The 13,163-nt window shown below is 30.7% G+C and overlaps 1 protein-coding gene across 1 annotated transcript in view; it reads left to right on the top strand.

Annotated features, from left to right (window-relative positions):
- LOC129217296 (polyadenylate-binding protein-interacting protein 1-like) overlaps positions 1-13,163 on the top strand; it is a 49,818-nt gene that overhangs the window by 19,528 nt on the left and 17,127 nt on the right. The window contains 7 exon segments of the mRNA XM_054851571.1: positions 463-489; positions 491-576; positions 1,363-1,375; positions 1,377-1,472; positions 6,058-6,168; positions 6,907-7,028; positions 11,480-11,591. Coding sequence (XP_054707546.1) covers positions 463-489; positions 491-576; positions 1,363-1,375; positions 1,377-1,472; positions 6,058-6,168; positions 6,907-7,028; positions 11,480-11,591 — 567 coding nt within the window.

Below are 13,163 nucleotides of genomic sequence, written 5' to 3'. Positions count from 1 at the left end.
AAATGGATTCTGCACACCTCAAAACGTTCAAATCCTTCGAAATTCGAAAATTTGCATGAATCCAATTACTTTCCTTCTATATATTAAATATAGAAGAAAGTACTAATGTAAGAAGCATATTTTAGAGCTGAAAAATTTTAGTTTATCTATTTAAATATGTCCATATCACACTGTTCTTGAAAAACTAAGCCAAACATAAATTATTTCTGTTGGTGCAATTTTTGCATTTTTAAAAACTTCCCTCTTAGAGCAACCAGCCTCCATCTAACAACCACTTTTTTCCAGGATGGAGAGTGGTCGCTGCAGAGAAGTTTCACTGCATTATTATTTTTTCTAATTTATTCTGCGTTATAATTTGTGACATAGTAGTTGTAATTGGCTAATAAATTTGTCCTTGCTCTTGAAATAATTCAAATCTTCTAAGCTGTTTGAAATTTAATTTGTATAATTTTTTTTTTCCAGTCTATAAGACAGTCCAATTTGCGTTATAGGTGGTGCAAGATTGTGTAAATCATTATGCAATGATTTGGATCCTTCACCTCATCGCCTCAATTTTAGATCTGTTCTTTTGACAAGGTTTGTTTCAGTATTTTTTAGTTTATTTATAATTAATACATACTTGTGGTTTCTCCCTATAATTAGCTAATATCTAACTTTCAAAACTTTAAGTTCGTAGAAATTTCGCTTTTATAATATTAATGAATTTTAGAAAAATAGAGAAATTTAAGAAAAAAAAACACTTTTGTAAAAAAAAAAACACTTTTGTAAAAAAAAAAAAATACTTTTATATTTTCGCTCAGTATGCTTTATATTGTCCACTATTTAGAAGATAGAAAGTAATACTCTATGGAAAACCAATAGCAGGTGCTTAGACAGTTACTCATTTTCCGAAATGGTGTAAAATAATGCATGCCTACTTTTCTATGTGTAAGCAAAGGATGCATGTTTTCAGTTTACAATCTTTCTACATGCTGCATAAGAAATCCGTTTTTTTCATTTGAAAAAGATTTTCAACTTAAGTTACAAAATAAATTAATTTCATTTTATTTTCATATGAAATTTCAATTTGAAAATGTCTTTGCACTATATGTCCCCATAAAAAGCTAATAAATCATTTTAAATGAACAATAAATAATCTGTTGATAAAAAACCTAATGTTCTTTTTTAAACATGTTTTGCTTTTTTATAAATTTGTAAAACAAAAACCTTTTCTGCTATTTAGCAGAACTCTGGGGTATTCGATCTTCTGGTTTGGGGAATTCTGCAAAAAACTTTTGGCATTTTTTTGTTTTCGTCTAATTACATGTATGTCAATATGAAATGCATGATATGCTCATTAACAATAACTTTGGTCTTGTGTAGGTGTAATCAGGAGTTTTAAACGTAGAGAGATACTTGCTCAAGCCGAAGATGGTGGAACATATTTAAGAGGATTTGCAATGTTTATGGCTGAATTATTTTCGCAACTTGATGTATGCACGACTTTAAATATTTTAAATTCTTTCGTTATAAAATATCAGTTATTCGTACTTTATTCTTGTTTTGTATTTTCATAAATCCAGTTTCTTTAAATTATGTTAATAGTACTTAAAAACTCTCAATTTTAAATGTTCTTGTTAGAAAGTATTATGCTCAATTCATTTGCATGTACAGTTGGCTCTCTGTTTGACAACTTTCAAGGGACCACAAAAAATCGTTCTTAAGTACAAATCGTCCTTAAATAGAATACTTTTTAAAACTAAAGTAGATCATCTGGGTCCATGAAAAGCGGTCATTAGAGAAAGTCGTTAAATTGAGCGTCGTTAAACAGAGAGCCAACTGTATATTGCTCTTTACTCCCAGAATTTCAAACTTTGACTTTTAATAGCTATATATGTGAATATAAGTAACCAACCAGTATGTATTACTGGACAAATTTACCAAGTCAAATTTATCCATCACGCCTAGTGATTGTAATACCAGTATTTGCCGAGGTAAAATATGAGTATTATCGATATTAGCTACAAATAATACATAGTTTGTAATGAAAGAGTTTTCAGTTCTACTTGTTAGATATCGACTATTATTTTAAATACGCCTTTTTCAATGAGACTAGCAAATTGATAAAAAAATTTGGCTTCAAGACACAAATTAATGGAATAAACATAAACAAATAAAAGTTGCAAAAAGAATGCAAGTGCTAAACCGCCCATTTCTGTGTGTTTATGTGCACCGTTTTTTTTATTTCTTCGACTTCCTTGATCACTCACTTGTCCTTTTGTGAAAGTTAATTTCAAGTATAATTACAAATATATTTAATATGAATAATTTATTCCAACCAGTAATTACAGCAATACTTTGAAATATTTAAAAAAAATATATTTGTCTAAACTAGACTGAGTTTTGAGAAAAATCTCTTCTGTTAGTACAGTGAAATCCTGTTACAACGAGTACCAAGAACAGATAAAGTTTTTTGTTGTAATGGAATCTCATATAAACTTTCTTTATTTTAATGAAAGTGTTGATTTTGCAAATCTACACTCTAATATAATTAAATATGCAACATTTATCGTTTCTAACGATCTAAAATATAACTAAACACATTTTTTTCTGGAAAACCAAAGAGGAAAGGGGTCGTCTTCACAGAAAGTATTATATTCTTTTATACAAGAAATTTATTCCACTTTACTGACAACAAAAAAAGTTGAAATCTTCCTGACCTCCTTGCGAATTTGCTGAGTACCTCAGGTTTGGCACATAGATATCGACTGGGCTTGGATAGACACTGGCTTTTAGTGTCCTTTCAGCTTACGTTTCAGCATGAGTGGATTTCTGCCTTGAATGGCCCTGTTTCGAAAGTACAAACTGAGTTTTCACGTTACAACTTGTAAAAGTCTTTTTTTAATTTCCAAAAACAGCAATAACTAAAAAATATTCAAACTGTTATTGAGAAAAAATATTTTACTGTAATGAATGTTTGAAAAAGTCATTTTGTTAAAACAAGAATTTTTATACATTATCTTAATGGGTTTTAAAACAGGACTGAATGTTTTGTTTGTTGTAGTGTATATTTCGTTGTATGGGTATTCATTGTAACGAGATTTCACTGTATAACATTGTAATTTGATTCCACTATAATGGTTTACTGTCCTGTCTCGCTGTTGAGGCATATACTTGGTGAAATAATGTTTAGCAATTATATATTGCTGTTAAAATTTTGTATATCTTAAAGTAGTGAACTGGCATATATTTTCAGATATTTGCATATTTATAAAGAATTTTAAAACAAAAGCAAATGTAAGCAACTAACAAGACCAGATTTAGTCAAGTCCATTGTAAATTTCAAACCAGAACGTCAAAAAGATAACATAAACCTGTCCTAATAAGTAGGAAATTGTTGAAAATGATGTTAGCATTTGTTCCTTCATTTTATTTATATTTCCATTGTTTCCATAATTAATGCAGTTTTTGTATAAAATTATGAAATATGGCTATGAAATGAGTATACTTTTGATCCTATTTTAAGAAATTTCATGTACCAGTGAAGCACTTTTGGTCTGGTGTTACAATAACTAGTCACACTTGCTTACTGGTGCCTTCCCAGAACACAGTAATCCTTATTATTAATGTCTGTGTACTACATTTGAAGCAGTAAAAAACAAAGGGATGTAAGTGGACATTTTCAAGTTTTGAGTAAAATGAGTTTCAAGTTGCAAACTTAGGTAGGCTTCCATTGAAAAGTGTTTCTAAATCATGCTGTGTACAGCAGCACCTACCAGAGCTATTCGTAATACATCTTGCTCCAAGCAAGAACAAAAATATAAAAATATTAAGAATTTATTAATAACATTGCATTTGTGTAGTAAATGCTTTTCAGTAAAGACCTATTAAATTATTATTTTCAAAAAGTTGACCCGTTGTCATGATCAATGCATTAATCCAAGTCTATGTTCTGTACCTTCCCAAACAACTGATCATCTGCACTTGATATTACGAACGATTGTTGCCAATTTAGAGCCAAACAGTCGGAAATTGAGGCAGTGAGAAGCAAAGGAATGTAAGTGGACAGTTTAAAGTTTCGAGTAAATTGCGTTTAAAGTTTAGATCCTAGGTAGGCTTTCATTAAAACTTATTCCTAAATCATGCTGTAAAAAGACACCTACTAAGGCTACTCGTACCATCTCTTGCCCCAAGGCAGAGAAGAGGTTCGCCAACCATTTGTACTGTGTGGTTATCTCCAAATATTTAATTTTGTTACTTATATCCTTTTGCTTCTCACTGCCTCATATGCTCTTGAATCAGTTCAAAGATGGCGAATCTAACCTCTCTAAGCTATATCATGGTTGATTTTATCAGTTTAGCTTGCATGCTAGAAATTATTAATTTGGCAGTCAACTTTTTGATAAATTTGAGTTTGGTTGCCATTCATTTGGTCCATTTTATGGATTCCTCTTTTAGTTTATTCCATAATTTAACATGTAATTGTACACCGCAACTCATTCACCTGACATATGCACTGGCTCTCCCTCCCCCTCTCATCTTTCATATTTTAATTGATTTTTATGTTTTTCTTTATTTGTAAATATCTTTATTGTAACATAGTTTTCAGGGGTCGATCCAGCGCCAAATTGGGGCCGCTTTGCGGCCCCTTCACAAAATTCCGCGTCGCAGAAGCGGTCCCATTCACAAAATTCCCCATCGCAAAAGCGGCCCCATTCACAAAATTCCACGTCGTAAAAGCAGCCCCTTCACAAAAATTATAAAAAGGCAGCCTTTTCACAATATTTTTTAACCGCAAATGTGTACGCATCTACGCGGGAGCCTCTTCCTTCTTCCCCCATCTTATCTTTTTGCTTGCTGCGTGAGGTGTTTTTGCTTGAGAGAGTCAGAGGGGGGACGGGAGAGGGACACTTGTGATTGGTAGCTTGTTTTCAGGAAAATCCTAAATTTTACTTTGATTACGCAATATATATTTAGTATTAATTTGTGTTGAGTTTCAAAATCCAATTCTAAAATAACTTTACTTAAAATAAAATTATTTTACATGCTGTTTTTATATTTTTATTTGTTTTGAAGATCTTGATTTCCTTACATCGGACATGGTAAACGAATTTTTCGCATTTTTGATGTTTACTGTACCTTGTTAAGAGGCAAACAAATAAAATTTCTTATATATTTATTAACATCATTAAATTGCAAAAGTTTCAAACGAAATACCTACTCTGTAAGAACGTCGAAAGTCAAAAAATTAAACGCTGAATGCTGGTGCAGTATTATTTTGGGTTTTAATTACTTTTAAGTTTTTCAAACACATACATGGAATCTTTAATGAGTATTTCACTTCTGTGTTAAGAAATATGTGATATCTTTGAGTCTGTTCATATTGTATTTATTAGGAGTTATTACGTTCAGCAGCATGTGCAATTTTCATTGCTCTTAAAGTATTTGAGAGGGGTAAACAGGAAATCTGTTGTGAGACTTTCACCTTAAGAAAGTGTGCCTTGCATATGTATATTTGTAAAAAGCAATAAATGTAATGTATGTGTTAAATTACGAATAAAATGTTAAGGGTCTTACTTCCCCCCTCCCCCAGCGCATTTTCTCTTGACAGCTTTCAGGTATTCTTCAAGAACTTGCAATCACCCCTGAAACCTGTCTAGGGCTTTTCTATAACGATACGACAGCTAAAAATGCTTTAATGTAATCTTTTCCAAGAAAAAAATCACGAGAAAGTCTTTTTTTACAAAAATAAAGAAAATTCACAAAAATATTTTGCCTTTTCACAAAATGGGGACCCAAAAAATAAAACCTGGATCGACCCCTGGTTTTGTTGTGAATTTTTGTTCTAAGTTATAATTAGCTTTAATTAGTTCAGAACACATGTTACTGTGTTTATGTTGAATTGTTAAAAATTGAATTTCTTTATTGTTCAGTTTTGATTTGTCTGATTACTAATTGAATTTGAAGCATTTTTAAACGAATTTGTTATAAATTTTTATTGTAGAATATCTTTGTTTATAAATCTATAAACATTTATTGTTTATATATTCACAATATTTCTCTCTGCTTAATACATAGGTTATGAAACAAAAGATTACCGTATTGGGAGATTGTTTGCCCAGTCTCATTAAAACAATTCTAGCATTTCCATGTCCGGATAATTTTAAGTGTGCCTGCCAAATACTTAAAGTAAGTAATGTTAATGTCTGATTTTGTTAAAACGCAATTAATGATAACATTCAATTAATAAAAGATTTGCCTAACTATAATCAATATATTATCTTGGTAGAAGCACCTTAAAGAGGGCAGTTTATTTCAATGACTTTAAATTCTTAACAATTTTATGTTTTAAATATTTAGGTTGTTACTCAATTAGAGGTTACTTTTCCATATGATACTATTTTGCCTTCAAAGAAAAGATAGACCAGTTGTAAACAGCATGGCAGAAGATTTGCACTTTTATGGGTTTTTTCTCGAGTAAAAAAAAAAAATTTAACCTATATATTTTCACTTGGCATATCTTTGGCACCAATTTATTAGTTTCCTAGCCAAGCATGGGATTGATGTCCTCAAATGGTGCATTTCTTTGTCTGGAAGGTTTTCCTGAATCAAATAAAATCATCATTTGTATTAAGTTCAAGATAAAACTTGACTAGGAAGAATGAACTAGAAGTGAAAACGAACAACTTCATTTTGTAATGGGTAGAATCGGCGAGAACATGCAAGCAGTAAAGCGTTCTTGTTTATCTTATCTATTACGAAATGATCCGTTTCCACCTCGAGTTCATCTACAATCTCTCTGTGATCAAGCTTTATAGCAGAAAAACATCTAATTATTGATTAAAAGTAGCTATTACTTGACTTTTCACCATTTTTTCCTTTGTACAATTTTTATTTTCTCATTTTAATGATATATTTAACTTGCAGCTTGTTGGTGCTTACTTAGAAGATTATGAGCGTAGTAGGACACAAAATGTATCAGAAGCACGAGAAATGGACTCTATTATGTGCACTTTAAAAAATTTGGCAGCCAATCAAGAATATAATAGGTATGTTATATCTTTACTAATATTATAAAGAGAGAGGGCGGATTTTTGTATGTTTATATGTTCGAGGTCATCTCCGGAACCACTGCAACTATTTGAAAAATTCTTTCACTATATGAAAGGTGCTGTCTTACTGAGTAACATAGGCTATAATTTGAAAAAAAATCCAATAAATAGTTCTTTTTTTATTCAAATTTAGGCCCAAATTTCACGTTAATTGCCTATTATTGGCTATTAAAGGGGTGAAAAATTACTTGAACATATTAATATTATATATCGTTAAAAAGGGTAGAATTTTCTGCATTCTAAACAATTTATTTCAATGCTCTAACTTAATTACGGCGGGAGTAATTTGCGTTTTTAGCTCGAACTTTTTTAGGCTTAGTTGAAATTTAGTAATACTTTCTTCATTAAATCTATCAATAAAAAGTGAAGAAATTGTCCCACAGTTTTCTTTTTGACAGCATTGGAAAAAGCGAGATTTTTTACTCCAGATCTCTCTTGACCTTTGGTTGAAAAAATTAGCTTCTATCTTCAAAGGGAAAAAAGTTACAAGCGTTTTTAAATCCATTTCGAAATATATCATTTTGATTCAGGTTGTCAACCATTTTATTTTCGCGTTTCCATGGTTACGCTTTTTGAATCCTTTGCATCTGATTTCTTAAACTTATTTTATTTCATGTTTCCATGGTTACGCTTTTAAAATACATCTTTCGCATTTTAATTTCTTAAGAGTATTTTAATATCTGTCGTCCTTGTTTGGAAGGGTAATTTTGTGTGGTGTTTCTTTTCTCTTATTTAAGTTATTCTTTAAGTTATTAAGTTATTCTTTTAATTAATTGTTTAATATATGTCACTTGACACAATTTTTGTTCTCTAGGTAGATCGGGCAACGCAACTCTTAATATATAAAGATTTAAAAGCTACTGTTAATGTGATTTTATGCCTTTTTGTTTGTTTGGAGAAACATTAATTATTGCCAAAGAAAAAACATCCGCTTCACTCTCAAAAAGGCTGGGTACCGGTAGCATGGTCGCTTGGCACGTTAGGTGCTGAGCAGTTCAGTCTAGGATTATTGTTTTAAGGCAACTGTTAATGTAATTCATTGTTTTGGTGATTTGTATTGAAAGAAAAGAAACTTGATTTGTTTTTATCCGAGTGAAATGTATGACATTTCCTTCTTTTTTCTGACGATGATTTTTAAATGTTCTGCGGGATGTTTTTTTTTTTCGTTAGACGGATGGATTATGATAGCGTGGTTGCTGGGCAAGTTTGACGATAAACAAGAGAGCTGCGGAATTATTTTTACATTTGAAAGATATTTTTTGATGTCTTTTTTTGTTTATTTGGCAAAATAGTTAAAATTGCAGTAAAAACCGCTTTACTCGCTAAATCGAGTTTTAAAGCAACTGTAAATCTAATGATTTGTCAAAGTTTTATATTCCAAAGAAACTTAATTTTTTTTTTTTTTTTTTTTTGAAAAGGTGTGTACGCATTTTATACAAAGAAAAACTATCATTTCACATCAGAGAGGGAGGGGGCGTCAATTTTTTTTATTCAACAGACTTCCATTAAATTTTTAGCATGGGCATCGCTGTGCGGGTACTGCTAGTTTTTCATAATTTGGGATTAAAAATTTTTAAACTTTTCTTGTTTAGATTTAAGCACAAAATTTATGAGCAGCTTTTTTATTCTCTCTCAACTTGAGTAGGGAAATGTGGAGCAAAGTGAAATACTTGAGATAACTTCTTTTTTTTTTCCTCCAAAATGAACCAATTGGAAATTTGGTTTGGAAATAAAAGTACATAAAGAAAAAATGATACATTTTATGTATAATAAAACTTGCTTTGAAACTGAATAAATAGGTGAATATGTAACTGATTCAATAAATGATTTAAACTGTTTCACTTTGCCTTGCATGCACTTGACTAATTGTACAATACATTTAAAATAGAAATAAAATTAATATTAAATAAGTAAATCATTTCACAGAGGATTAGTAGGCTTCTAACATTTAAAATGTTAAAAATAAGAACTTTATCATTTTATAACAAAAACAATTTTTGACAAACTAAATATTACAATATGAGTCTCAATTTTTGAAAACTACTTGTATTATCACATGCTTTGATAGTCAGGGGTACCTTTTTCCTGATTATTAGCAGATGGATTGCGCTAAGAGCAGGGTAAATGTTGCACCATTTAATTTTGTCCTGTTATTTCACTTTGCCCCACATTCCCCTACATATTGTACCATTGTCATTCCAAATTAATGCATTCTGAGAATCAAGTGTCATCTTACCTAAATGTATTTTTATTCAATTCATATTCTGCCCAGTTGACAGCTTTTATTTAATCCTCATTGCAAATTAAAGCAAAACATTGAAAGTTCTCAAAATTTTACTTCACTAGCCTTACTAAGCAATTTAACAGTAACAGATTCAATATACATCAAAACAGACAACTTCTTTCTTCAAAACATTTTTCACGGAAAATGCATACATTTTCACGCATTTGCTATTACTAAAGAAACATTGAGCAGCATTACCTATGTTTTTCCTACTTTTATTTTCTGAACTAAAAGATTACAAGAAACATGGGAATGAAAACATTAAAATTAATGTTTACGCGAGCTATCTAATAGAATATTTACATCACACTTTTATCATTTAGCCTGATTTGTAATGTAAACTATTAAAAATTATGCTTTATTTGTTTGCAATAAATCAGTTATGCCCAACCTTATTTTGTCGAACCTGCTTTTAGGACCGCACCTCATATCAAAATCACTACAGCAGGCCAGAACACAAATAAAATTTCAAAATATTTAATTATTTTAGAAAAATATGGAAAAAGAAAGAAAATTACAAACCAATGATTGTTATCAATTACTTGATGTTTATTTTATTTGATGCTTCTGTTTTTCAGAAACCAATTTATTTAGCTTCAAATTTTACAACATCTTTAGGGGAAGCTGCTGTACCCACACACGGTTGTACCTACGGATGTTGGTCGGGAAATTCCTGGCATCGTCGAGAAGGATCCTAATGGGGGATCAACGTGTGTCACAGCCCTCTCCAATACCCCAGAAAGTTTCAACCCCATCAAACGAACATTTAAGATTCTATCACATTTTTTCGGTTATAGTAGGATCTAAGTAAAAAATAGCATGAGCAATTTTTTTTTGTTTGCGTTTATTGTATTATTAATTTTTGTCGTAGGTATGATTCTCTATATTTTGAAGGTTTTGTTTTTGATTCTTAGTGTTGTAAAACTGGTCCTGTCGATGTGACTGGCCTGCAAAACCAAAATGGCGTACCTTTGTACCCAAGGACAAAAAACCATGTATACCCACGGACAGCAATTTTAATCTCCTTGGGTCACACTTGAGTCTTTTTACAATGTGAAGTATCTCAAAATGATGCCTTGTCATCAACGTTCGAAATTTGCTTTTAACAATGATGATGAATTTGAAGTAGGGCTTGAAGATATAGTGTTGAAGTAACCCCCACCTGTTCTAGGATCTTCAGATTGTCAATCCCATCTGTTTTCGTTTGAAGTCGACTTTTATAGATTTTTGTTGATTTAATCTAAACTGAGTTTTTTATGATGGGTTAATTTTGGTTAAAAATTCAATTTGCTTATAAATTGAAGTTATTATGTAGGTACATAGAGAGCCATACTATTTTGAATCTAATTATTATTTTTTTGTTTAAAAACCTATTATTCATAACATCATTAACTCTCTTAAGACTAATAACTTTTTAAAGAGTTCACTAATGTTAATATTTGAAAAAGGGGAAAAAAACTTCAATTAATTTTCAAAGTTTAATTTCTGTTGCATATTTTATTTAAGGTTATTTTCAACGGATGTTTGAAGTATATCAACATACAATTGCTTATGAAAATGTACTGAATATAATTGAGTTCCTCAGACCTAGTTATATATTTTTTTATATGTCCATGGGTACAAAGGCACCTGTCCACTGGGTGAACCGGTTGTTGTACCACCGGACAAAAAAGATGGTTTTTAAGAAAAAAATTTTGAGGTTGAAAACTTTGATATTTTCACCTGACAAAAATTGCCAAATTAGATAAGCTGTAGATTCTGCCAGAAAATTTTTCCAATCGGTTATCCATTCCCAGAGACCAGCAAAAATTGAAAAGTAAATTTTGTCTGTGGGTACAGCAGCTTCCCCTACTAATTGTGCTTTTCAATTGATAAGCAAAACTGCGGACTTTGCTTCATGGACCGTACGTGGAGCACCATTGCAATAAATAATAGGTTTCTACTGTAGTCTTCAAATACTAGACTGCACACTCATAGTCACTATTTTCACTTTTTTTAAGGTTCATAATGTGGTACCTTTGTATCTCTTTTTATTTTTCTTTCTGTTAAAAATATTCATTAGTCATAGCAAATGCTTCTAATAATATTTTTAAATCTTCAACAGATGCATAAGAGATATGATGACTAATGTTATAAAACTAAGAGAAAGTGATTGGGGGAGAACAAATAATTCTGAAAGTTCTTCATATGAAGCACCTCCTTCAACATCACTCACAGTAAGTTTACTTAAATATTTATGAATCAAATTTTTGCTGAAGACTTATACGCTCATTGTTTTGCCACACCCATTTCACAGTCACTTTCTAGCGGATCCGTGCAAATACCCCCTCACCTCCCTTCTGCCCCGACCTTCCCATCAGGATTCTTGCTGAGGCATACATTCTTTCTTGAGTAGAAAGAAGCAAGGAACTTTTTGCTGTGTTGGTTAAGAGGGTAAAATAGGAATGGAGGGAGAAATGCTGGAGAGTGATGGTGGGTGCAATCGTTAGATATAGCTTTTGAAATCCGATTGCATCCGCTTCTGTTACACTCTCTCATTTTTATCTGCTATGCCATTCTACTGTTTAGACATTAAAACCTTTTTGTTGACTAAGATTTTCAACCCTTCTTATACTTTATTTATTTTTTATGAAGACTGCCACGCCCATTCAAATATGTTTATTCTATTCCATCCGAGTTAATTTAAGCCAACATCGTTCTTCAAATCTAGTTTTAATGCTTATCAGGTTTACCAAAGATCTTAATACATTCAAATTTATTTTAATTTGCTATTTTATTGTAACAGACATGTAAATATAGCAGATTAAAGATGCTTATCTTCTCAAATCATGACATTGTGTTTAAAACTTTTTTATCAATTTAAAAATAATCATTTTTATGCTAGTGCTTAAAATGACCATCAAAGCTCAAAAAGTTTTAGATTGGGTTTAGTTTTTTAATGATTTTTATAGAATATACCCAGCTGCTCCACAAAAAGGTTAGCTACACTGATAATGTCATTTTGTAATCATGGTGTCCAATGATTCAGCTTGTATTAAGTGTTTAATTATATGGAAGTTTTATAGCATTATATGTCACATCATAAAGTTTTAATGTCACCTGATTTGTGGGCTATGGGAAAATGAAAGTGGTAAATGGAATTGATATATCTGTTAAAATCTTAAATAAATGCAAGCTTATTTTATTTATTCATTTGTTAGCATTTCTACTAGTAAAAAAAAACATTTATCTATTAATATTTGAAAGACAGTATAGTATTGATATAATTTCACTTAATGTAAAAAATATATATATATTCAAATTTTAAGTCTCACAATTTTTCCTCTTTTTTGACTTCAGGCTGTTTTCATCCTTGTTAATAACCTTCATTCTGTATTTTTTTCTGAAACAAATGATGGTTATAAAATTTTATAGTCTCAAAGTTTTTGCTGTTACAAGTTTTATTTATTTATTTATTTATTATTATTATTATTTTTTTTTTTTTTTTGAAACATGCCAACATTAAAACTGGTTTTACTGAAAACTGATATCAAGCCGAGGAGTCAGTCACCTTTCTCACCTTTAGTCACCTTTTGAAAATTTGGTTACTTTTAGTCACCTTTTGCAACTTTTGTCACCTTTCTCACCTTTCTTGAAATTTCTTAGGATTTTTTTTTAAATAATTAAATCCTTGAAAAGTATCTGAATGAAGTTTTAACAGTGAAATCAGGATTTTTTATTATTATTATTGCTTGCAATTGCACCCTATGAGCAGAACCAGTCTTTCTATCCCCCTTCGACCGTCAGAC

This window comes from Uloborus diversus, chromosome 2 (genome assembly GCF_026930045.1).
Source record: "Uloborus diversus isolate 005 chromosome 2, Udiv.v.3.1, whole genome shotgun sequence".
Taxonomy (NCBI): domain Eukaryota; kingdom Metazoa; phylum Arthropoda; class Arachnida; order Araneae; family Uloboridae; genus Uloborus; species Uloborus diversus.
Note: the sequence above shows the minus strand (reverse complement) of the source record. Positions and strands in the feature narration are given on the sequence as shown.